Genomic DNA, 26,859 nt, shown 5'->3' with positions numbered 1-26,859 from the left:
GCAGTAAAAATACTTTAGGTCCACTGGCTACTTTGTGAACTGGGTCCTCACATTGTAGAAACCAGTACCACTAAACATCAGGCCAATTAACCCATTTAGAATCTTCCCCTCTACTACAGACCACTACAGGTTAATGCCTAGACACCTTTCACATCACATCACAGATGAAAGCACTTTTTAAGGAGAATAAAATTGTTTTAATCCCATAAGTTTCTGAGTAAAGAGCAGGCTTTACTGAAAAATGCAATATATTTTGATGTGCACTCCTAACTGATTACAAAGAGAGGTGGCTGTAAAATTCATCAGTCTTAACTGCAGATATATAGATAATGCCCTTTGCTCCAAGGATATGGATCACACCAAGAGCAGAATAAGCAGTCACACTTCTATTTTAATTAATAGGCTTCTAATCCTCTAAACTGAGTCAGAATATTGCCATTTTTGATGTAAAAGAAGCAAAAGGGTTTACTGGCAGGGATGTGCACAGAAATGCTTTCATTTTTTTTTTTTTTTTCTTTTTAATGAAAATGGGGAATGCTCACAGGAAGCCAATTCTAAATTTGCAAATGCATGTCTCTAACCGGAAACCTGATTCCAAGAATTTCAGAAGAGTGCAATAAAAATCAGCCAGGTTCAATTTCCAGCAGCAAATACTCAGAACAAACGGATTTGGAGGCCAAGGATTAGCTACCGAAATTCCTAGTACACTATGAATGACTAATGAACTCGACGAAACTCAAGAGCTTTTCTTAGAAATCCACTTCTTGCAGAGAGCAAGCAAGAAAAAACACCCAAAGAAATCTCTGCTGCCCCATTTTGCTCACTTTTGTGAAGGGACAAACTGCATTACATAAATCTCTCTAATATTTTTCACTAGGAATTGAATTCTAAAGTACATGTTAATCCAAAATTTTGTTCAAAATTTGAACTAGAATTTAATCTTTCTTCTTTTCCTACCTTTAGGATGAACATCTTCAGTGAATGTTTAGAAAAGGACATGGATAATAAAAATTAATGTGACCCCTCAAGTTTCTTCCTCTCCAAAAAATGTAGTTTCCATAAGATAACTCCCCAGTGCCTCCCCAGTCCCTGTGCCTGTGACACCAGGACATACAGATCTCACCTGCTACCATTAGATCAAGACGCTGGATTTAACTGAAGCCAGGTCCAAAATCAGTGGGCCTCCCCATCTGATCCGTTAAACATCTACAGAATACACCCTACCGAAGGTATCAGTGAGTCATCCGTGAACCGAAGGGTACACTAACGAACTGCAGATATAATTGCAGCCAACTGATTTGTGGATACGCAAGAGATTCTCTACCTTTCCCGTATTCTGGTGCTTTCCCAAACAAAGGCAGAAATTTTAAACGCTTTTTCCCTAGTGCTAACTATTCCAAGAAACCACAGCCCATGTTTTTTCACTGACCACAGAGGGGAGAACGGAGTGTTGCCCCCAGAGACTGAACGGATTTGCCGGCAACCTTTTCTCTGGCTTGAGCACGTGTTTTTCTGGAGGCCCAGGCAAGCCCAGCAACCCTGAGGCCCAAGAACCATTCCCTCTCCACTGTGTTCTTAAAAGACCTTTCCTGCCTCAGCAAATCACAATCACTGTTTTCTTTCTTTTCTGAATTTCCAGGCACATCCTGACACAAAGCATGGCTGGCCGCCTCCTAAGCCCACCTCCCTAACTGCAGAGAATCAGCCACACGGAATAAAAGCGATGCCCTCCAGCACCTCCCTGCTTTTCTCCTGCACAAACTCCTTTGACTGCACCAGACACAAGACAATGAGAACGGTCCGGAGGACAGCACTGGTTCATTTGCCCCAGTTTCCTCTACATGAGGGTGAAGAAAGAAGGAGGGGGAGGAACCCAACGACATTAAGAACAATGTTGGGAATAGATCTTTAAATCTGTCTCTCCAAAGCCTGCATATTCCCAGCCTTGATAGGTCTCACATTACACAAGATGACATTTCTCTCCATATTGTATTATAATTAATAGGCTACTGCAAGACTTTACCAGCTCCTACTTAATAGCATTGCAGTGCTGGGAAGCAGTCGTCAGGTAATCTGGCCATGATCTACTGTATTCTTTCTAAACACAGGTTCTAGCTGCCAAGAATGTCACCATAAAAAGATTTCAATCAATACCACTCAGCTCCTACTTTCAAATGCTCCAGGTCTAGGAAGAGAAGAAGAAAAAAACCCAGTACCCTCAAAACGAACAGCAAACTGGCATATGCATCAAGTGCACAGATTGGAGAGAGCAGATGGGAATTCATTATGGCCTGATCTTGCTCTCTCTTTTATACTTTAGTAACTTTATCCTTTGGAAAAGGTCTCCCCGAGCGCATGGAGACCATGCGTGCGGAGGGGGTTAAACCCATGCAGATCTTTCCATTCTCAAGCTGTGCTCTTGTTGCCAAACAACAACATTTCAATTGTGATTGGTACAAACAGTTGGGTTTCAATGGCAATCTGTCCTGTAGGTTTAAGCCCAGTTTTTACCGATGCAACTTGCTGGGTGGTTGCTGGCTTTGTTATTTACTGAGAGAGAGAGAAAGGAAACAAAACAGTTCAGTGGATTTGTTTTCTTGTCCAGTCTGTAGGTCAAGGACTCTCTCTGGAGTGTGTTTCTCCATTTGCTTTTCCTACAGGGAAATTAACAAATTAGGAATAAAAATGAAATCTTCCAAGTCCAAATCAATACACAGCACTTACATCTCCACTTATCACTTTCTGAAGAAGTAGAGAAGGTCGTATGTGACCTGTTGGTTTGCTGGGCTTCTGTGCTCGCCATGAGCCAAGGCTATCCAGCAAAACCTGCTAACACTTCCACCCCTAAATTAAGCAGAATTGGTGACTTACAAACAAAAGGACATCAGTGGTTCAGCAAATTAGCAAGTAAGACGTCAACAAGAGAAAAAACAGTCAAGGTTCAGATCCTGATGTAGCTGAAGTAGTTGGGGCAGTTCCATTAAATTCAATGGAGCCAAGAGGGTTAATGCTGGCCAAGGATCTGGCTCCTAATACTTTCCCAGCTGCAAGTCTTAGTTTAGGCTGTTGCCAAGAGGTTAACACTGTGATAGTAGAATGAGAAAGTATTTACATAATTATATATCTATATATACCTATATTTGCTACTAGTACTTTTGTCATTTTTAAATCGGTAATTTTAAACCAAAAGTATTTCAGAAGAGCAGCAGAACCTCTTGAGTAAACTACAGACTCTCACCCACTCCTAGGCCACTTATTGTCCTAGAAGCAAGATTAAATGTTATTTCTAAATGCTCTTTCTTAAAACTTAGGGTACAACTAAAGAAATAAGGCCCATAAGGGTCTCTAAGAAGCTAATGAGACAACACATAGGCATGGAGTAACAGAATATCAACAGTTCTAAAAGAAGGTGCTTCATAAGTTAAGGAAAATAAAAACACAAAGCCTCAGACTTACCACAGAAGGCCCTCAGACTTATGAAACTAAATGCTGTAATGTGGTACAGTGTTAAGACATACATATCTTTTTTTTTTTTTTAATTTATTTACATTCTAGAGGGGCAATACACACTGAACCCAGGAAAACACCTCACCCTTGAAAGTAATTTTGAAAAGAATATTGACTTTGATTCATGCTCCTAACTCCCTAACAGTTTTTCTTTAAAAATAATTGTTCATTCTGCTGAACAATGTTCCCCCCCCTTTCCTCCAGCCACCGAAAGCTCGCACTGTATCTACACATCAGAAAAAGGCTCTCCTCTGAAATGTTTCTACCTATTCCTCTGAAATTGTAAATGAGTGGCATCTTGTTGGGACTTGAAAGCACCTGACAGGGTTGAGCGATATCCCAAAAGAGGACACGGTGTACAACTGAGACGGACACAGACTGCCTTCCAATTCCCACAGAAAGAAAGGCAGGTCACTCCCCAAAAAGTGATGGCCACAACAAAACCCTCTTTTATCCATTCCCTTCCTTCTTTCCACTCCTAAGCTGGGCAGAGCAAATGAGGTTGGGTCCACAAAAAATAAGGTTAATAATAATAATTAAACAACAGCAACAACAACAACAGCAACAACAACAAAATAGGCGTCTCAATGTCTGAGGAAAAGTGGGATTGTAAGTGCAGTATTTCTTCATGTGCAGTTCTTCTACTTCATACGAGTCCCCTTTGGATGAGAAGGCCTAGCGGAATGTGTGCTCCCCCCGGACTATGTGCGACGAGAACTCATAGCGGTCCTGGCTCCGGTAGCCACAGATGTTGCACTCCAGCGGGTCCCGGTAGCCATGGCAGCCCATGTGGATGGTGTACATGACATGGTCCAGGAAGAGGACGCGACAGTGCTCGCACTTGAAAGCCCTAATCTGCTCCCCTTCTCCATTGATCACCTTGTACATATCCTTTAAAGAGCCCTTAGAAGCTTTTGTGACATCCAAAGGCTTGGCCTCCTCCTTCACATAAGCCGGGTTTGGCTTTATCTTGGGGGTTAAGGCAGCGTTTCCTGGGTAGGACTGGCGGTCGTCGTGGCTGCTGTCTGAGTCAGTAGAATCCAGGCAGCTATTGCTGGGGGAGCCCTCTCTATCCTGGATTCGACTCTTTGGTCTGATGAGGGAGATGGGGCCATCCATGTTGTTCTCGTGGCTGTCGGCTGTTTCCCTGCTGATAGGCCTCTCTATCCTGCTGGGATGATAGACCTGAGCGTAAGCTGAGCTGATGACCGGGGCCACCTCTGCAATTGTGCTCGGTGTGTGCTGCATCAGGGGGTGAAGTGCCTCAGCTCCAAGGTAGGTGATTGCATTGGTGATGGCTTGGTCCATCATGTGAGACTGCATCAGCTCAGCCTCCTTCTCATAGTTTAGGTTCATATCAAAGGAGATATCTGGATAGCCAAATCTCATGAACTTTTCACCTAAGAGATAAGAGCAAATGCATGAGCAAAATCAACATAATCACTGCAGTGTTTCACTGTAAAAGGGGTGGGGAGGGACAGAAAGCCCCTGACTTGGGGTGAAATTATTCCAGAGTCTAAAGTTAATCTCCTTCTACCTTTTTACTGACGTCCGATAAAGTTCCTGTCCTGAGATGGGTAAAATGGTAACCTCACCAAGAGCTTTCTTTCTGTTTTTTTTTTTACTTACTCCAGGTGAAACATGTGGCTGCAGTAACTTCCAGAGCAATTCCAAACTTTCCACTGGGCCTGACTGTGCCCATACTTCAAGTTTGGAAATACATGTTAACTGGTAGATAATGGATTGAAATATTGAGGTCACTGAAGTTTGGACAGAGTATGTCATTGGACATACTCTCCCCAAAATTCAAGGGACCATTTCACATGTCCCCCACAATCTGAGGTGCGTCACACCTACCTTACAACAGGGCTGCACAGTGAGAAACCTAAACAACAGGTACAGGGGGCTTGTTACAGTGGTACCTTTAGAGCCACAATATGTAAATCCTTTAACCAGCAGGAAAAACCCCAAACATTAAATAACAGCATGTGGCAAAGAATGAAGAATGAAGGCATTTACAGGAGCAGTGGAGGCTGACCTTTGCAGTTTCCCCCCCTCAAAATAAAAGATTCTATCCTTTTTGGACTGAGAAAAAAAGACATACACACACCCCTCCCTTCCCAGTGTCTACTTAGGCAAGAAAACAAATAGAGAAACCACGTGTATAGCTTAGTTTCACTTGGGAGAAGGCAGAAGCGCCTTTCACTGACACGGGATAAATAAATACATAATGATGCTGAAGCTGGCTGATTCATCACTGTGTGAATCCAAACTCACATCCCTGTAACATTTTTACATCAATGGCGTGACAGATATGAAAAAGCAGAACCACATGCTGGTACATTATGGCAGTCACAGGGCATGTTGTGCATCACAGCTCTCCTTGGAGGTGAACAAATTGACCACTGCTTACACCAGGGCTCAGCTCAGCAGCACTGCTTTTCCAGTGATGGTTTTGGAGTATTAGGACAAGTCAAGCTCATGGAATAACTTCTTTTTAAACAGGAAAGGTTATATGCATATGATACAAGATACACATGCTGCTATGTGTTCACACATGCAATTAGCTAGTTGTTGATAGCTAACTTTTAGAGCTGATTTTATGAAGTCTGATAAATAATTTTGGTTGGTTTTCATTGTCTTTGCTACTTCACTTCCTTGTTGCATAAAGCCAGACATTTTTCCAGTAGGATAAGTTAAATTCAAGGAGTCACTACTTACAAGTGGTTTGGCTACTCAAGAATTAAATTACTCAAGAATCTTCTTCTATCACCTTTTGCCAAAATTGCTTGGAACACAATGTGTATAAACCACTATAAGAAACAGAACTGCAATCCCAGATCTCTTCCAAACTGCATTAGTACATTTCAACACAGCTATCACTCAGCATTTTATTTTTGACTATAATAGTTCATTCTACTTAGTGTGACTTATTCTAAAGTGATGCATAGAGAACAACCATGTTATCCTTAGAGATGATGCATCACTTCTGCTGGGGAACGTAGCCCTGATTAGCAAGGTAATTAAATGTAAGTTTAAAGTGAAGCACATGAATATTCCTACTGTCTTCAGCAATACTGTTCACATGGCTGGACACCCTACCATGTTTGTGTACCTCATGCTGTGTACTCAACGCTGGTTCAGTAATCTAACGTGACCTGTGGATGAATCTTGCCATCAAACATCCTTTTTTCAGTGTTTTGCTGTGGTCTGGCAGTCTGTGATGGCTGTGCTGCCACAGACAGGATGGACAGCTCTGTAACAGGATGTGGCTCCAGCCTCCCATGAAAGAGAGCAGCTCCTTCCCAAGTGGGGGCAAAGTGGGACTGGAGGACAGCTCCAGGAGGCAAGTGTGTCTGGTGCCCACTGGTGCCTGTCACCTGCTCTGGCCACCTGTGTTGTTCTTGTGTTTGGATAAAGAAATGGATCTGGTGATGGTCTGATCCAGCTGCCAAACACACTGTCAGTCCTTTGTAGGCTTTATAGATCAAGAAATATTACCCATGCTTTATGGGCTACTTGGATAAATGATGCAAACCTTATTTTGATTCCTTTCATCATCCATGTTTAGTTACTCCAGCACAGACAGCAAAGAAAGCTGTAAATTGCCAGTGACCTGAATTATTTATTCCTTTAATTATGAACCAGTTCCAAAGATGTCAGAGCCTGAGAAATGGAGGGTGACATAAAAAAGTAAAATAAATGATAACATGGGAGGGAGAGGGCGTAAAACACAGAGCTCAGAAGTAACCAATAAACAGTCCAATAGACCAGTACAACGTGGTTTCCAAATTAAATTCCTCTTTAGCCAATTCTACTTAAAACCAGCTAATCATACCAATCATTCTGAATTTTTATTTAAACTATGCTCCAATTCTATTTATCCTTGCCCTACATTAGTGAAGCAGAAGAAAAAACATTCTCCCCTCTGGCCATATGACATTCAAATAAACCCCGAAACAGGTATTTGAAGCTAGATCAAAGCACACAGACACAGCTGTCCTGTGATACCTGTAGTCCATCTCATCAAGTATCTAAAGCAGCTGCAATGCTGGACACTTGGGAGAAAGCTGCAAGAAATCTTGGAGAAAGCCGTTCCAGCATTTCCCCCTGGGGAAGTTTCTCCCTGACCCCCATTAACCAGAAGCTGACTGTAATTTGGCAGCCGGCTGATCTTCATCTGTTCTGAGATGCCCGTGTATTTTTAATTCTTACTCTAACAACCATGGTCTTATCGTAAGCCACATAAATGTCTCCTTTTGCATCCTGCCAGTTCTTAACCTCAGTGACATTCTAAGAGTAAGCTCCAAATTCCAGCTGAAAATACGTGAATCTGCTTCTACGTGACCAGCCTGAAGACAGCTGCTTTTAATTTAACTGGTGTCTGCCTCTCTCTTATTGAACAAGGGGCAAAAAGAAGTACTCACACTCCTGCACATCACAAATTGTACTTTCTGTCTCCACTATTTAAACTGGTTTGCTAAGAGTAGTACCTCAATATCAGATATATAACCAAATCTCTCACGCAGAAATGAATTCATTCTATTTGCTGTACACTGCCCTCCTTTCCTCCTGAAAATTCAGCCAGAGAGCCTGTGGTCCATAACCACGGTCCCTTGGAGATTGTTGATCAGAAAGAGCAGTAAAGCATTGATAGATGTAGCATGCAAAGATTTTAGCTTATGCTTACATGACCTTCTCATAAACACCATTAAGTTGTTTTGGATAGGTGCCACGCTTGCAGTATACACAGGAAAATTTCCTGCAAGCAAGAGAACCATTACACATTCTTCCTGATAGAGTTGAACAATATTTAATTGGGGAGAAAAAGGGAAGAAAAGTGAGGTCATGGTGAAGGAGGGAAAAAAAAAAAAAAAAGGCAGCCAAGTGAAGACTGTTGTTATTCTAAACACTGTGATGCCACTAAAGATCAGAAAAGTAAGATACGGTAAATATGAAAGGGGGTATTTTTTTTCCTACATATGGATAATGACATGTTACACCTATAGAAAAAACCAGATTTATCTAACAACAAAATAGTCTAACCTGGTGAAGAGAATAATAATGTGGTACAGCATCTCTCAGGCAAGAATTTCCAATCAGTAAATTTACCTCTGAACACAAGAACAACATATGGTCAATGGTGCGTGAGTGGACAAGTAAAAATCACCTTTCTGGTCTAAAACTATAACAATGTAGGAAATACTGATGTCTCCCAGCGTTCCCCACGTGGGATGGATCATTGCTGGCCTAACCTTGGCTCAGCACTGGTATTTGGGAATGGTCAGGTGACCAAGAGCAGCCAGGTCAGTGTGTCAGTCCCCCCAGGTGAGCTGCTGCACACTGCTGGCCCCCTGCTATTCCAAACCATGTAGGTTACTTACAGCCACCTTCAGGGGTGATTTAACAAATCCATCTGAATCTGCATTTAGCTGAGGGGCAACAACTTTTCTAAATGGCTGTGCTAATTGCTTACAGTCCTCTGATCCTCTCTGTAAATGTCCTTAGTGTGGGCAGAATGAGACACCCTTAAGTTCTGTGTGACTGCCCTTCCAGGGAGTGAGCATGGAAAATGCCTATTACGTGACTGCACAGTCTGACACCCCAAACAATTCTCTGTTCCAGCTTCCCTCCTGAGAAGTTCTGCATTGCTTCAGTAGCAGTAAAAAGCCGTTTATAGTTACAGCTCAAACCAAGTAAAATTCTCCATACTGTCACCTGTTATAAGCTGAATAATTTTAATGTGTCAAAACTCAAAGCAAAATATGAATTCTTGACCTAGGATTCTAAATCTAGTAACCAAAAGCCACCCAACACTGTTTCATATTCATGCATTAATAAGTTTACTGTGTGCAAGGTGCTGCACTTGGAGCAAGAACTTCTTCCAACACAAGGGATGTGATTTACTTCCTCATGCCAGTATTATCAGACCAGTTGTTGCCAAGTGTCAGAAATTTAATACAAATTAGAAGTCTTGAGATACTTGTTGTTTGTTTTTTTTAACACATATGGAGACAGATAATTATACGAGAGTCTTAGCTTGTTTTTGTTTTTGTTTTTCTGGAGCAAGGAGAGGGAAGATGACAAGTCTAAATCTCAAAAGGGCTAGAGAAAAGTTTAAGAAAAACCACAAAAAACCCCACCATTAAGTAAAAAGCTCAAGGTTTTCTAAGGCATTTACATGGCAGTGGACTTCACTTTTGAATTCTCTGGATTGGTAAAATGAACTCAATAATTATCATGACTTCTTGCTGTGATTTAACCACCTCCATTGTTGTATAAGAACCAAGTTGTGAGAGTGCTACTTCTCCCCCTGTTCTTCTGGCTGTTACAATAGCATGTTACCTATACCCATGCACTAAAAAGAATAAAAGGCTCATTTCCAGCTTACCCACAAACTTCTGTGGGGTGGAGCTTTTACGCTTTCCCATGTTGCTTGTCAGCTTCTCTATAACAGCAGGTCTCTCAAAAGGCACCACAGAAATATTGTTGTCCATCACAGGCTCTTGCTCCTTACAATCTTCCAGAGCAGGTACTACATAAAACCAAAAAATGGTTATCAGACAGGTCTGGTCTACACTTCACAGACAACACAAATCATTTGAGCCCTGCTGACTGTGCAACAAAGTACATAAAGCAAGGTGTGAGAACACAACATAAAGCAAGGCGTGAGAACACTTTGGGCATCAAGACAGCAATCACCTGTAAGCAGAGCCACATTCACAAAACATCTCTCCTCAGGAACATCTTATTTAGCAGAAACCAATTTTAAGCATTTATAAAAGGATTTGTTTTGTTCTGGACACTCAAGATCACCAGCGAGGAGGGGACACTTTTGAAACTCACTCTGTAGGTGACATTTTGTGTTATTCTCTCTTCAATACGGTCACCTGTCACCAATGTAAATCTTTAGTTACCGTTCTTTGTGTATTCCCTTCACACTTATCATACAGCATAATTACTCTTACTATATTTTTGCACTAATCTCAATGATTAAAAATCACACAAGGCATTGATGAGTTGTGTTTGCTGGGCCTGGCTGTGTGTTCCATGAGACAAAGGGTTCTCAAATGAAGGATCAGTTTGCTAAAGCGTATTTCCTCTCTTCACACTGTAATGAGACTGTAAAATCAACAGACACTATACTGGAATTACAGGATTAACATCACGTGGAAATTCCCTTCAGAATCAGACACAGAAACTACCCATTTTTTGATTAATATTTTATCCCCTCAAGCACAGATCTAATAGTCTGCGAACAGAGGTTTTCTGCAACTTACTTCACATCATTGGGATCAGCAGGGAGCATTCCTGTGCTAACTACATCAGAGGAATGCTCATACATTGTATTTGAGACAAAACCAAAAAATCAGTAACTTCTTCTGTCTTTACTCATTTCACTCCTTGTCATTTGTTGGTTTAGGGAATAAGGTGCTACAGCTCAAATGTAGGAATTGCACAGGCTTCTGACCAGGGTAGTGAGCCACTTGCACAGGAGTTTATGTCACTTGCTGATATAGCCATTCTTAAGTACCTACAAATACTTTGGTTTTGTTGAGCATCCTCTTATAATCACCAACAAGGGTCAGTGGTACCAGACTGTGGATCAGGCCTGGAGAGTCCCAGTCATTTGCAATATATATCAAGTGCATAGCTCTGCTCTGCTGCTATGAGTTTGATACCAGGCCTAATTGTCCTGCATTCATCTTTGGAAGGAAGCAAGAAAAACCAGAGCAGGATCAGCCAGTAGTCCATGTGCTAATGGGATGGTTGGAGTATAAAGAATGGATGGCAGAAAAACAGAAACTGCGGTGATCTGGCACAGTTCCCACAGCTTGTAAGCTGAGAGGAACCCATTGTATTCCCTGTCTTAGATCAGCCTCCCAGTGAAGTGCTGGATATTGCAGAGGTGGCAGAGAAGGACTGGCACCCTCATGTTCTGCCAGCCCTCCTCCGGTCTCTCACCATGGCAGCCTTTTGTGTCACAGACACCTTCTCCCAGACAGTGCCATAAATGAACACCACCAGCCCACTTTCCTCCCATGTAACTGCACTACCTTCAGGATCCTGACATGGAATAATCTACCCCCTGTTCCTAAACACAGCTGTTTGCTAGCACATAATAGACAAAAAATGGGGTGATAAAAGCCTTGTCTCTGCCTTCTTTCTAGTAAGGAAGAGCAAATACTAGGCAATTACAAAACAGAGTATCTGCTCAGGTGAACTTCTCAATTCAGACATCCATAATAAGAAAACATGGCAATTTATTCATGTGATTCCATTTGTGCCTCTGCTGCTATGGAAAGCTGAGTACTTTGAGGCTTAGAATCTACCATATGCTATAAAGTGATTTACTCTGCTGCTTTTTTATTTGTACAGGATGCTCCCCCTGAGAAACACAATAGTTTCTCATTTACAAGGCAGTCCTGCTGGCATCACTGAAAGGGAGGGAAAAAAAAGCATAAATATGAAATGAATCTAATGTTGCAACAAAATGGGATGCAGTGTTCAAGTGACCTAATTAATGCCCAGTGTAGACTGGGAGGCTTGGAATACTTTAATAGCTAAGGGTAAAGTTTTAAGGTTAATTAAATACCGTGCTTGGTCAGGAGCTATCTGCACTACTCAAGTATTTACCAAGGAGATTTGGGAAGAAAGGAAAGATTATGTCTGCTGACTTTCACTGGAAACTGGCATCTGACTGTCCTTTTTGGCTTACCCAAGCTCAGTGGATGCATGCGCATGCACGCAACACACCGTGTGAATCCCAGGATGTGACTGCCATGGGCCACATCCACCTGGATGCCACTTGAAGGATTTCCAGCCCTTGGTGCACAGGACACACAAGGCTGGTGGTGTGGTCCTAGCAAGGTGCAGGGGGCTCTCAATCCCTCCTAGGAACACCTGCTCAAGGCATCCTGAAGCAGTTTAAAGCTCCTGATTACTCTGAAAGCCATCTGAATAAGCCCCAAATGTAGTGACATTCGTATGGTCTTACAACAATTAAGTAATAATTAAATAATTCTGCTGCTGGGCATATGTGTGTAAAATTTCCTACACAGAATTTGAAACCTTTCTTCCATGAAAAATGAATAGTGCTAAAAAAGACATCTGCTCTTCTCTAAGTCAGGCAAAAATCCTGCTTGGACTCATTTTAAAACTAAAATCATCAACAAAAAAAGCATTTTCTTTTCTTTCATGCTGAAGGTACTTTTTCCCACCTCAGAATCCAAATCTATAAAGCAGGGCATGGCTCTTTTGCAACAGAATCACTGAACCACACCAATATTTGTGTTATGATGGAAATACGTTACCAGAGTGTGTTTTGTTACGCAGATTTCCTGGGAGAAGGGAAAGAAGGAAATAGTCTAGTTTCTGAAACAATTGAAATGGCAGGCAAAACTGGACCAAACAGATAAGAGGTCACATTTTAGAAACCCAAAGAGTTAAATATCACATTGACAAAGCTAGATAAATTCATTTTCATTTCAATTTAAAAACCACACAAATAAAGGACACATAGCCCACCCTCCACTATTTTTTTTTTTTTTTTTTTTAGAAAAAACAAAATAAGAAAGGGGAAACCAAACAAATCACACAAAACTACCAGTTCTCAACAATCAGCTGCTCTGTGGTAGACGCTCGTGTACACATTTACTCAGCAGTAAATGCAATTCCTTCTTTGTTGTAGTACATCCTACTTCATTACCTTGGTAGTGAGAGCAACCAAAGAACAGCTGACAGGCTATAACTAGCTCAGATACAGCAACTCATTTTACACTGAGCATTTACAGTCTCAGCTCAGGAATACTTTCTTATTCTAAAAATCAAACTTCCAGCCCAAGAAAAGCCCATACTTGAGTACGTTTCTCTTCAGGGATGTTCTTCATCAGCTATCAGAGTGTGCTCCTGGATTGCCCATGGAAGAGTTCACCATCTCTGACACTGTCAACACTCTCAACTGCAGTTAACACAAAGTGGTGTTTCTGAGACTAAACTCTCAATTGACAAACTTGGATCATCTTCAGAACAGTCTTTCTTTTCCTGAAGACACCGGTCTTTCAATCATAGTACTCAAAGTGATTAACTTTTTACTTCTTAATTTGTAGGAAACCACATGAACTATTAAAAAAAGTTTATGCTGTTCCAGTGAGGAAAGAATAGGGGAAAAAAGAGAAGTAAAAAAATTACCCAGTGTGTATTTTGCTGATAAATATTTTTGTGTGCAGACACCAGACACTGGGCTAAGTCTCAGCTGGTATAAATTAGTATTACTCCATCAACCTCAATTTCCTTTCTGAAGCTCACAATATTGCTATTTAAAAGAAGTGTGTGTGCACAGAGAAATGACAGGAAATATTCCCATGGACCCTGGTGTGAAGTGTCCTGTGGGACCAGCATTTTAACGATGTTTTAAGCAACTATGTAAGAGGGAAAGACACAAGGCCATTGTGTGTTTTATGTGGAGCTGGCCTTTGAGCCTCACACAGCCTAGGGATAGGCTTCTTTCTCCTTGTCCTGAAAAGAGGACACTTCTCCATTCCCCTGGAAGAATTTCTCTGGACTTTTGGCTTTGTGGCGGTGGAGAAGAAGGCATAACTGGGTATAACCCACAGCTAGCCTTCAACATTTCTCCCTGTTCTTTCCTGCAAAGGTCATGTTCTTGCCATTCAGGGACTGTCCTTTTTGTCACCCCCAACAGACTGCTAGCTAGGAGACTGCAGACTAATTTCTCCTTCCAGAGCTGGTGCTGCTTAGCTGAAAATTTTCAACAGCAAAATCATGGGATCTCTCTTGCAGCATCTGTCCTGCTGAGCAAGGATCAGGAACATGAGGGGCAGCTCAACAAGCAACCGGCACCCTGCAAGAGGACAGAGAGAGACCCAGAGCCTTGTACATTCCTACCCACCCCACAAAATTAGCCCTCCTTCCTCCTCTCTTACTTCCCCCTGTGGCTTCAGTCAGGTGATCTAGCCATCTGCAAGACAGAGATAATTGAAAACACCAAAGTAGATGTCTGTAAATTGATGGGCTTGAGCACAATGCCTGAAAAAAATCCAAACCCTCTAGGGGCTGCTTCCAGTTTTCTGGAACAATTAGTCTATGCAGAAATAATTTGGATCAATGTTTAGTGTTGGCCAATGCTGGTGTTGTTAAAGCAGGAGGAGCAGGATGCTGGTAGAAAATCCCCACCTCTCCCTGTTCTGTGTGTAAGGGTGAAGTTGTGAGCAGGAGTCGCACCAAAACGCGCTCCAAGGCCTCAAAATGCCCAGCAAAAACAAAACACCAAGTATTTGGAAAGAGAGTCAGGAAAGCTCAACCCCAACAGGATGTAAAATAAAAGTCTCCAAAGCACACTCTGTCATCCTCAGGAATATAATTTCCATGTGTGACATGGGAGAGAAGGAAATCAATACAATTTTAATACAATTTTTTTTTTAATACAGTTTTTTCAGCGTTAGTATAAGGCCTAACGTTAAGGTGAGTAATCATTTCTGTACTCTTCCCTGGTGTCTTTACAGTCCCAGGAAAAAGCTGCAGACCTCTACAGGTTGGTGCTCAGGACCCTCATGCTGAGCCTCACAGGGGTGAGTGATGCTGGGATGTGAGCTGAGATTTATTACTGGTCCCGGTTGTATCTGGAGCTCCCTGTCGCTGCCTGTCCTCTCTGTGCCCTCACTAAACAACTAAATGAAGACAGTGGATCAAACATCCCCTTAAACATTCACCAGGGGAGGCACACACATATTTGCCCGGAGGAGAAAGAGGCACTAGTTGAATTCAAAGTGCTGTTTTAAGCTAATTTTGTTGAGAAAAGTGAAGCGGTTGTGTGAACACTTCTATTTTAAGCCCAAGCAAAGTCAGTCAGGCTGTAAATAAAAGAACTGTCCACATGGGGTTTGCACTGGTTTAACTTCAGGTGGTAGAAAAATCAATGCAAGGTCAACCACTGCAGCTTCTTTGGGTAGACAAGGTTAAGGACTTACCCTTCTTGTCATGGTATTAGGCAGTTTAGAAAAAGCTTTAGATTTCCTCAGAAAGTTTAATTATTTTAATTAATTATTTTAATAAATAACTGTGTAATAAACCCAGACACTGAGCGGCATTAGGGAAGCTCCTCCACAGCAGGATCTCAAGCATCCTGGCTGTCACAGCTATAGGCAGCTTCCTGTTATTCCCTAAGGAAAGGCTGACTGAAGGCATCCCTCCCTGGTTAACAAGACAGGCATGCCCTTGTTGCACGAGGAGTGTGTATTTCGTTGAGAATTAACTCAGTGGTTCAACTCCTACCTGACTGACCAAGCCCACAACAGGTCCCTCCAAAGAGCAAAGCCCTGAAACCTGCCTTTTCACGGACTTTTACCAGGAAAAAAGACACCTCAGGCAGATAATCATTCAGTTCAATATCTTTAAAATCATCAATGACATTTTAAATGTTGATTTTAGTCTCCCAGGTGTCTAGAAGGAGAGCAATTGCTTAATAGAGCTGTATGAATATTTTGGCAACATGTACTAAAAACGTCTAGTGTGCCTTTGTAGGCTTAAACGGATCATGGGAAAGTACTATTTTAAAAATTCTGGAGATTTTTCCCACCAAAATATAGCCTATATTAGCAATGATGAATAGATTTTATTTCAGCTTGCATTTTCAGGTTTTTAGAAATGATTTTACAGAAATAATTTCCAGACTAAGCCATATGACTCCACTCAACCATGATAAGCAAAATGGAAAAAAAAAGTGGAAATGTTCTTTTGCCTTTTTGTTTACCCACAGCCTAACTTTTTAGTGTATTTGTAGGTATATGGTAATTTTAAATCAAAATGGAAAACGTACCATTTTCATAATTTTCTGAATAGTAAAAAAATTTAAACACTTCAAGTACCAAACATCTAACGACAACTTTGAAAAGCTAAAAGAAGTTCACTTTTAGAAGAGTTTGTGAGCCACTAATTTTGAATAAAATTATAACCATTTTTGGACAGCTTACATTTAGCATTTACTGCTACAGATAAGCCTTCAACCCTGCAGTCTGAGACATTATGCTCATTATCCATACTAATAGCTCCAGAAATTTCTGAAAACAAATTCACAGAGTTTGACATTTCTTGCTTTCAACAATCTATTTGGCAATCTTCAGTCCTTATGTATATTAACACATGCAGTGTTAGTTAACATATTAATACTAGCAAATGTAAATGCATACAAACATTTTTTTGGTTATAATTACTTTCTACAACACTACTGAATTCCATTCTGCTCTAGAGATTTTTATATCCATCCCTCCCTTTTTTGAAGGGATAAGATAATATTACAGAGGGTAGAAATAATGACTTCTGAATACCTCTGCCATCCTTATCTTTTCTAATTATCACTCACTATCAGAAAGGAAGGGGAAGGGAATCAGACATTTTATACATGGCTTCAACCCCCAACATAAGAAGGACATGGAGCTGCTGGAGCAAGTCCAGAGGAGGCCATGGAGATGCTCCAAGGGCTGGAGCCTCTCTGCTCTGGAGCCAGGCTGAGAGAGCTGGGAGTGCTCACCTGAAGAAGAGAAGGCTCCAGGGAGACCTTAGAGCCCTTCCACTGCCTAACGGGGCTCCAGGAGAGCTGGAGAGGGACTTGGGACAAGGGATGGAGGGACAGGACAAAGGAGAATGCCTTCCCACTGCCAGAAGGCAGGGATAGATGGGATACTGGGAAGAAATTCCCCCTTTTGAGGGTGGTGAGGCCCTGATACAGGTTGCCCAGAGAAGCTGTGGCTGCCCCATCCCTGGAGGTGTCCAAGGCCAGACCGGATGGGGCTTGGAGCAACCAGATGTGGTGAAAAGTGTCCCTGCCCATGGCAGGGGCGTGGAACTGGAGGGTCTTTAAGGTCCCTTCCAACCCAAACCATTCTATGATTCTATGATAGGACTTTTTGGGTAATTGTGAACAGGTGACTTGGCTTTATTTTCATGTCTGCATAGGTACACATACTAAAAAGTGAAATACTGACTTAAACAAAATAAGCACAAATAGGGCTGTTAAACTGGTCAGAGTGAGGATTTTAGCCCATCTTTTCCTCTCCTGCCTCTCTGAGTGTAAGCAATCTCTAAGAGGGAAGTCATGCAAAGACGAAAGGAAGGAAGAAAGAGATGGAAGAAACACCCGCACAAGATGCTCCAAGTCCAAGGGAGCTCAGGAGGCGGCTTGCACCCACCATGGTGACTCATGACCTGCCCGGCAGCCTCCAGACTGACATTCTGCAGATAGTTGTGGCAGCGCTCCTTGTGCTCCTCCAGAGAACTGCGCTGCTTGTAGCTCCGGCCGCAGTAGTTGCACTTGTGAGGCTTCCCCACTGCGGAAAGAATGAGAGCATCAAGTCAGATCCACGGCAGCTGGCTTCTGCAATCAACAAAGCTCACACCTCTGCCACAAACAACTCTTGTGATGGAAAGACACCTAAGAAAGGTTACTCAAGCCCCAGACCTTTCTCCCAGCCCTATTTTCCCACCGCACATGCCTCCTCCCACCCACTGGGTGCTTCGCCCCATCCGTTTTTCACACTAACGCTGTATCAGCAGAAGGAAAAGGAGGCGGCCTTGGTGGCAAAGCAAATAAACAGATGCTGAGAGGGGGAAAATACCAACCAGCTGAATCACACCCCAGCACTGCCTGAGCGTCACCAAGTCTCGTGGGAAAGAAATTTCTGAGGCCTTTGGCCCATGGCACAAACAGTTGCCTTCACAAAAATGAGCTGCCCCAGTGGCCTAATTCTTCTCCCAACTGTGGGGAAACCCATTACGTGGCTCAGAGAAGCTCTTTCATTGAGAAAACTCTGCCAAAATTACTCAAGGAGGGTTGGAAAATAAATAGAAAGTAACTTTGGTAACAGCACTGTTACATGCCAGAACTGAACAACCATTAGTAATTCAGAGACCAGATAATATTAAAAAAACCACAATATAAATATATATACATAAAAATACCAAAGGCCACGCACAACGAAAATCAAGCCAGATGAATGCAAGACATAACTCGAGTTTTTAATGTTTTTCATTTTGCTCAGCAGCATTAAGCACGAACGGCAAATGCTTCTTAATACATGCAAAACCTGGCACCAAATTCTCATAAATTATATCAATTTCATAGTATGTCATTAAGAAACCACAAGAATGGCCTAGCCCAAGGCCAGAAAGCTAGCCAAAAGATATTTTGCCAAGTGGTGCTAATAAAGGCTTTTAATATAATTTAAACTTGTAGAACATGAACATTTATCCTCTAATAACTAAAGAGCTATTAAGTCAGTGCTGCAAGTCTAGTAAAACACCATCGACTGCAAACTTCAGAGCTGGCTGAGGGAAGGGGAAGGTCAAACTTCTTCCAGAGTTTTGAAAATCTTAGGTAAGAATTTTAGTTTCTGGCCAAAGAAGTTGAGAACATCCTCTGTTGGGTAATCTACATGTTTCTGTTGGGTTTGTCCCAATATTGAAAGCCTTTCACAGTCATTTACTTAATGAAATCTGAGCTGTACTAATTGCAGCCAAACTGCCCTGTCACCACTGGGATGGGAAAACGCAGGGAAGCTGTGGGGGGACAGACACAGCCAAGAATGAGCTGGGCAGAGGGCTCAAATATGAAAACCCCGAGTCAGGACAACTCTCTGGGCCCTCATGCCACATCCTATAATAGAAGAAGAAAAAGCCTGAGCCTGTGGTATCAGAGCTGGTCCAACATTTTCAAATGTTTCTGTCTCAGAAAAAAGGGATTTGATGAAAACATGCTTGCAGAAAGCTTCGGGTTTTCCCAAAAAGTTTGTGTGCACACTTCAGTGGAACAACCAAGTTGTCCACCAAGGAAAAGAAAACCCTGTTTTTAATAAGTATCCAAACTGTGGGTTTCTTTATTTAGAGGTAAGGCTTATCCTCAAGAAAGTGTGTCTTAGACCAAAGAGTTGTTGTGGCCTTTATTTTAGTTTGCTCACTTGCTTACACTGTTCCCTTAACTGAAGCTGGTAATGGAATTCTCAGTGGAGGCCCAGCGTGAGACTCATTATCATTCCCAGAATAATTGCCCTTGATGTGAACGATCTGGATCGAGCCTCAGCTCTTAAACATAAACCAGCCAGCTCATTCTGGAGGCACCTTTAAGAAAACACACCAGAGGCTCCCCAGGATGGAAAGACTTCTATAATCACCATTAAAATGCTTCATCGTGCATCTAGATGGCATCAATGTCTGTCAATCTGACACCTTCATTAGAAGCTAATGTGGTGTCTAATAAAAAAAATCCAGTGCAATGGAACAAATTATGTTAACTGAGCTGAAGCAGGGCTGAATTAGCCCACCCAGTTTGGCTACATGAAGCTATCAAGCAACTTAGATAAACTGTAAGACACAAGGAAAAGGGGGATGGCTTGCAGCTATTTTAGGCAGCTACAATTAATTAAATTATTATCATTTAACACAGAGAGAAATATTCCGCTACAAGCTCATATTATAAAAAATAATTAAGAAACAAAAAAGAGGTTTTATTAGACCTCTTCAAATGGTTGCTCCCTGCATTGCAACCATTTCAGTAACTATTCACATACAACACGGCACAGCTTTTCCAATGATATCTCAGATGGTCAGCTACCCAAATTCCATCAAATGTGAAGGTTAATAGAGATGATAAAAGTTAATGATAAAGACATGATTTCTACAGGCAATATGGGATTTGAGGAACATAATTCCTCAAGGAAAGAAACGGTCCCAACACACACGTTCCCTTCTCTGGGGAGAAGATAAGAGAATAAACGACATGTAGCAAATGTTAGTCATGTTGTTTAATACACAACTGCAAAGAATGAAGTTTGTGAGCGCCAGTTGAGTAGGATCAAGAACAGTTCCCATGGGTTTGTTTTCCAACTCTGTCCCCCCTGGCTCTAGAGATGCAATCACATCATAGCCCCACAGGTGTAAAATCTGATTTACACTATAAAATTACACAGAGTGACTGTGACTTGCGTTAAAGAGCAATCGATCAGGTCAGACCACAATGGAATCAGTTCTGATAGCAGGAGTTTGTGTCACCAGCAATTCTCACAGGCCGTTTGGTAAGAGGTTCAGTGAGCTGAGGCAGCAGCTACAATCTAGATTTTAGAAATTGTATCATTGTGACAAATGTCAAGCCACTGAAATAGCTGCAAATATCCCCTTGTATTCTCAAAGAAGTTAATGACAAAAAAAAATATGGAAGTGAATGTTGCCAGTGGGTGTACACTTCTATGTATTTCATATTACCTGACAGAAAGCTGCAAAAGCCTTTTAGAGAATTCAATTTCGGTGATAATCTCAGCAGCATACTTTGTTCCACATAACAACCCGACATGAAACCACATGACTGACAAAAAGGGTTTCAGCCTTTGTCAAATACTCCAGTGTAGGTAAACAGTGATATTCAAAATTTGCCCCCGAAATGTGTAGCTGACACTACTAGGCATAAGTGATCTCTGTCTACAGGGCATTGACTTGAGGGTAAGGAGGCCAACAGCACGACGCCTACCAAACCCCTCTCAAAACCCCCACCAAAGACAGGTCTTTCCATCATGGAGCGATCTCCACTGTGAAACTGCTCCAAGTTTGCTTGATTTGAAGCTGCCTTCTGCAAGATCCACACATACACAGACACCACATTCGGCATCACACGCAACCACCGCTTGCCAAGCAAAGTCAGGTTGGAAATCCCTGGTTTGGGGTCATTATTACCTTATCACCTTTTCAGGATCAACAGCCAGATAAAAAATCACCATCACTTTATTCTCACAAAAATGACATGGCACAGTCAATGCAAACAAGCCCAAAAACTTAAATCTTCGCTCTGTTGTTGAACTGGGAAAGACCAGAGCACTGGGCAAAACCCAGTGGCCACACCTATGAAACAGCTAACTTGAAGAACATAAAAAAACCCATTTTATATTTCTTACTGAAATGTCAGAATTTCCACGCATTTAAGCTCAGATTTGGACAGATGACAACATGGCACAGAAAACCCACAGTGGAATCTCAGCCTCAAATGGAAAATATTATGACAGTCACAGTGAAAAAGACATTTAAATTTGAAGTACAATTTTTACCCTGGAAACAGGTGAACCACTCGTCGAAATTCACAGCAAAATGTATTTTGCTTGTGAAATTAAAATGCTCATGTGGAGGGAGGAGGGGAAAGAGGAGGAGGACATAAAAGCAAAGTGTTTCTGAGTTAGGAATACTTTGAGTCCTGTGGGTGAACTTTGATAGCTGAGAAGTCTGCATGCAGTGACAATGAGATGGTGTAACTCTAAGGTCAATATTCAAGACAGAAAGCAGACTTGGGCCTAGGGAAACTTCTTTAAAGTCATAAAAAAAGGTCAGTGACAGAGAAAGAGCCCGCAAGGCATTCACACAGCATTTTGCTCTCAAAAGAGATGCGAGTGCATAGCAGAATATAAAGTAAGTCAAAGGGAAACAACAAGGCATCCCAGGTACCACCTTGCCACAAGCATATAAAGTGAGACAGGCTTACGGTACGGGTTCAGAGCTACAGTGCACTTTAGTGAGCTAAAATCCTGCCTCCCTTAAGAGCACTGAGACAACACTCCCTGTTTCGGGCAGCACATTGTCCTCTGCAGCAATGCAGTGCAGAATTCCTCCCTGTCCATTCACTCATGTCCCAGGTCCTGGCCGCAGCTCGAGCACTCACACCTCCTGCTCAGGCAGGGCCGGGCATTGCTGCCTGTGTAACGTGGGCTGGCCCAGTCCAAGGAGCAGAGGCTTTGCCTCAGATTTCCTTTCCTTTTGCTCTATTGCCCTGGCCACACCGTGGAAGTGGAGCCAGCCATGATTTTTGCACTGTATGGCCATCTAATGCAGCTACTTTTGGCTCAGACCAAGAGACCCTCTGACAGCAGCACACTGAGTGGGACTTATTTCTGTAAAATTTGAACTCCTGCTCAGCCCCTAGCAATCCGGAGCTGGAGCAAACATCAGCACTCTCTGACTGAATCTTTCTGAAGCAGCATTGAAGTTAAAATGTTCCTTTGAGCTGATACTTCACAGAATCACAGAATGAACTAGGTTGAAAAGACCTTTGAGATCATCAAGTCCAACCTATGACCTAACACCACCTTATCAACTAAACCATGGCACTAAGTGCCACGTCCAGTCTTTCTTTAAACACCTCCAGGGACAGTGATTCCACCACCTCTCTCGGCAGCCCATTCCAATGCCCAATCACTCTTTCTGTGAAGAAATTTTTCCTGATGTCCAGTCTGAACTCCCTCTGGTGCAGCTTAAGGCTGCGTCCTCTTGTCCTGTCAGTGGTTGCCTGAGAGAAGAGACCAATCCCCACCTGACTACAACCTCCTTTCAGGGAGTTCTAGAGAGTGATAAGGTCTCCCTTGAGCCTCCTTTTCTCCAGGCTAAACAACTCCAGCTCCTTCAACCGCTCCTCCTAGGTCTCATGTTTTAGACCCTTCACCAGCCTTGTTGCCCTTTTCTGGATGCATTTGAGCATCTCAACATATCAGTGAGCCTGTAGAGTCCCCCATCATAACCATACACTTTATTAATTCACTAATTTTCTTCCCTAAAACTGGAATGTGCCTGAGTGAAGGGAAGTGTTCTGCAGTCACACATTGCCTACAAGGCAGCCCTTTGCCTTGAATGGGACTTATCAGAGCACAATCAGCTTTAACACAGAGGTAGGAGATGTGATTAAGACGCTGGGCTGGGACTAGGGAGTGTAGGGTTCAACTCTTGGTTACACTACAAATTTGTGACTGCAGGCAAGTTATTCTGATTTCCTGGGCTTCAATTATTCATATGTATGATTAAGGTAATAATTCCCCTCTTCACAGCATGTAAATGAACTTGTGCACTTTGCCAGATGCACACAGGCTAATTTTGTGGAGCACTCACAAGTAGGGAGACACAGAAAAATAGCACCGGTACCTCTACTGAGAAATTAAGGACTTAATAATACACTGTGATTATATTAGATATAGGAGTGAACATTAAAGAGCAGGAGGAGATACTTAGGATGGCACAGAGCAGAGGAACAATAAGAAAATCAAATCAGAAATAAAATAACATGTGGCATTGTAAGGCCATGTGCTACATGGAGTCGTTTCAGATTGGGAACGAATGAGCGCAGGGGGATGTCAAATGCCCCGAGCTTGGCGACCTTTACCCCACACGGGACAAAAAAGAGAGGGTGCAATAGTTGCAGAAAGGTAGCTATAACAGCTGCTGTTGTCCTTCCCACCTCCAGTTCCCCATGCCAGGGATGCAGTTGTGAGAGCCACAGAAGGCTGTGGCAGAGCTGAGGCTCCAGCAGGAGGGCTGAGGCTGTGGAGACGCAACACCGTAGCTGTGCCTCGCTACTGTAATTAAACAGTGCACCTCGGCTTGTCTAGAGCTGCCTGGCTCAAAGCCTCACACACAAAAATATTTACATGAATAACAGACCCCTGAACGAACTAATCACAAAAAAAATTAGAGTGAGACCTAAGCCCATGCTGGCCCTGAGCAGCACGTAGCTTTGCAAAGGGAACTGCCTCCCACTCCGAAGCTGTATCTCACTGCTGCGCTTAATGACTGTAAATGTGTTAACTGAAATTCATGGGGGCTCTTTGACGCGTTGCTTTTTTTTTTTTTGCCTGTGAGATTACACACACACACAGAATACCTGTATATACTGGAGTTCAGAAATAAGGTCAAGTTCCACACCCAGCCCAAGATTGTCCAAGACAACCTGCATGCAGTAGTCACAACATGTAAACATCTAAAATAAAGCTTCAGGCTGCTAGAGCACACAAACACACGGACTGGAGACACCCAGTGTCAAGTGCATCCTCTCCTGAGGGCCCAACCTGCGACATCCTAAAGCAATGTGATTTTCAGAAAGAACAAAATCTCTAGTCACATTATGAAAACTTCACATTAATTTTTTCTTTCTTCTTTTAATCTTCCCAGTCCAAGAACAGGCAGCAATACCTGCAGTATGTTTCAAGGGATGCAGATATATTTCTGGACCTCAGAGAATTCTGATGTCTCCATTTTACAAGGACCTTTTAGATTAACATATTATGGCCAAGTATTAGGGTTCATGAGGCCATGTGGTAAAAGGCTGGCTCACCAGATCATGCAGTAGAGGAGATCACAGAAGTAGATTTGCGCTTAATGAGGTTTCTGGACACCTCAAAAGGTTCAAAACTCAAACTGCAGCAATACAAGAGGAGAAGCCTACGAACAGGTCTTTGGGCAACTGGTACTTTCTTGACTTGGAGCTCACAATTGAGCACTCGACTGACTTCATGACCTCGTGGCCCAATGCCTCTGAGTCAACATTATTATCAATTGCCTATTGATATGTATGTGGCTGTTCAACAGCCACAACATTTTGTGAGGTTCTCAGCAAATGAAAAACAGCTTGTCCTGACTTTTTGCACAGTGGTAGTCGATGATAAGTGATTTCTGTCAACAGCTACCACGTCCTATAACAGCTAGCAGCGAAACACAGCTGGGTACTTGTGGTACATCAGCACTCAGCGAAACAACGGCAAAACATCGCACCTCCAACCCCGGTGTTTTCTAGACACACCTGCCTCTCCTATAAACACGTCCAGGGCACAGACCAGCAGCTTGACACCTGCATCTACCTGCCAGTTGTTTACAGCACTGTCAAATAAGCAGCAAGCAGTGAGTACTGTACTGTACCAGTGTTCAGTTCTCCCTCGATATTCCACAGCAAGTAGTGCTAAACACCAGCTTACACATAAACCCTGAGGACTTCATCCATGCTACAGCTTGGCTAGAAGTAAATGCACTAGTCAAGAGAAACTTTCCCTATCCATATCCTGTCTATAGTAACCACACAGCCAGAATCTAGAGTAAATCTGCAAGTATCAGTGCTCAGGTACAGCATCTAAGGGGTTGGGTCCTTATCTGTACCTTCAAGAGGTTCTACCCGCAGCCTGTTATTACTTTAATAGGTGTTTCAATTTATTTTGCAGCTACTGGTGGCTGTGTTATATAATATGATTCATTAGATAGTATTTACTGATCTGCAGAATTTTACAGATAAAACAATGTTTCAATCTGTCACCAGGGTTATAAATAAATAGGTGCCCTTTTTGTGCCAGAAGTTTAACAAACAAACAAACAAACTAACTAACTAATTCACTCCTGTTTCATTGGCACAGTCACAGAATTACTGAAATCTTCCAAATTGTCCAGATTTTCACATGGCTCCTGCCACAATCTTGCAGCGCCCATTAAAATAGAAAAAGCAAGAATTTTACACCCCATTTTTCTCCTTTGTGCAGCATGGAAGACCGTTCACTTTGCAGGTTTGTATGTTGTATCTCTGTATGTGTAAAAACAAAGGAAAATGTACCTATGTGAAAGCATGCAAATAAATTAAGCACCAAATCAAGGAAAACACTGATAGGGGCAATAATGTTGCATTTAGTTTTGAAAGAGATTAAATTCATGGGTACGTGCTCCAATTCTATGTCGCAAGAAACATATATTGCACTACACAGAAGCTTTCCTCATGCATTTCTCAGGGTTTAACTGTTTCCTTCATTCACACCTGGCTAAAGGAACCTGACACTCAATTTTTAGTTTACATTAATGCCAGTGAAGCATTCTGATTTCCCTCCCCACATATATTTGAAAATTTCAAGTGTAAATGTTCTGCACTTAATGCTGCAAGGCCACTGACCTGGATGCAACTATCCAAGTCTCATGCCAACATGTCCCAGAAGGTCCAGAGCCCCAGCACTGGTGGGGTTCCCAGGAATTCTACATGGATTCTGAAATGCTTAAATAATATTAGAAAAGGACTCTTGTTTAGATTGCTCTCTGATACTGAGATGAACTAACACAAACCAGGAAGTCCATGAAATAACTGGTGTTTTATCACCTGGCTGGCTTCAAAGCGACTTAAAAGCACCAGGTTTACCATCACTTACTTTTAAAGGGATAGAGGCCCTCCATGGAATACAACAGGTGACTCTGGAAAGGAGCCTCCACCCTGCAATGTCTCCATGCTATCTGGATGTGGGTGGGAACGGGCTGAAGAAAGAGCTGAAACCTTAACTCTGTGTACCAGCGCTGTACTTTCCACTCCACTTCAGACCTTTAACATTATATAAAGTTGACTTGATAAGTGGAGTGTTAATTAGTTCACAAGGCAAATCTTCCAAAAGGTGCTCATTGGCTTCTCTTCATTTTAACCCTGCCCCAGCAACAGAGTGAGCAGGTAAAATGAAAACAAGTTTAGGTTGGCCTGTTGTTCCTCTCTGCCCTGTCCTGTCCGCTCCCTGTCAGTGCCACAGCTCA

General features: G+C 42.3%; 1 protein-coding gene across 10 annotated transcripts in view; it reads right to left on the bottom strand.

Annotated features, from left to right (window-relative positions):
- Nucleotides 1–498: 498 nt before the first annotated feature.
- The window catches only part of IKZF2 (IKAROS family zinc finger 2), a 112,861-nt gene continuing 86,500 nt past the window's right edge, over nucleotides 499–26,859 (bottom strand). For all 10 annotated transcript variants that reach the window (XM_017747136.1, XM_017747142.1, XM_008643559.2 and 7 more), the window contains 3 exons: nucleotides 17,712–17,849; nucleotides 9,899–10,042; nucleotides 499–4,907 (listed from right to left, as the gene is read on the bottom strand). In XM_017747136.1, the coding sequence (XP_017602625.1) occupies nucleotides 4,183–4,907; nucleotides 9,899–10,042; nucleotides 17,712–17,849 (1,007 nt within the window). In that variant the 3' untranslated portion in view covers nucleotides 499–4,182. The remainder of the gene's footprint in view (nucleotides 4,908–9,898; nucleotides 10,043–17,711; nucleotides 17,850–26,859) is intronic.

Source organism: Corvus brachyrhynchos, unplaced genomic scaffold (genome assembly GCF_000691975.1).
Source record: "Corvus brachyrhynchos isolate BGI_N302 unplaced genomic scaffold, ASM69197v1 scaffold671, whole genome shotgun sequence".
In the NCBI taxonomy this organism is placed as follows: Eukaryota; Metazoa; Chordata; class Aves; order Passeriformes; family Corvidae; genus Corvus; species Corvus brachyrhynchos.
The sequence above is the reverse complement of the archived record's forward strand: the minus strand, read 5'-3'. Positions and strand labels throughout refer to the sequence as shown.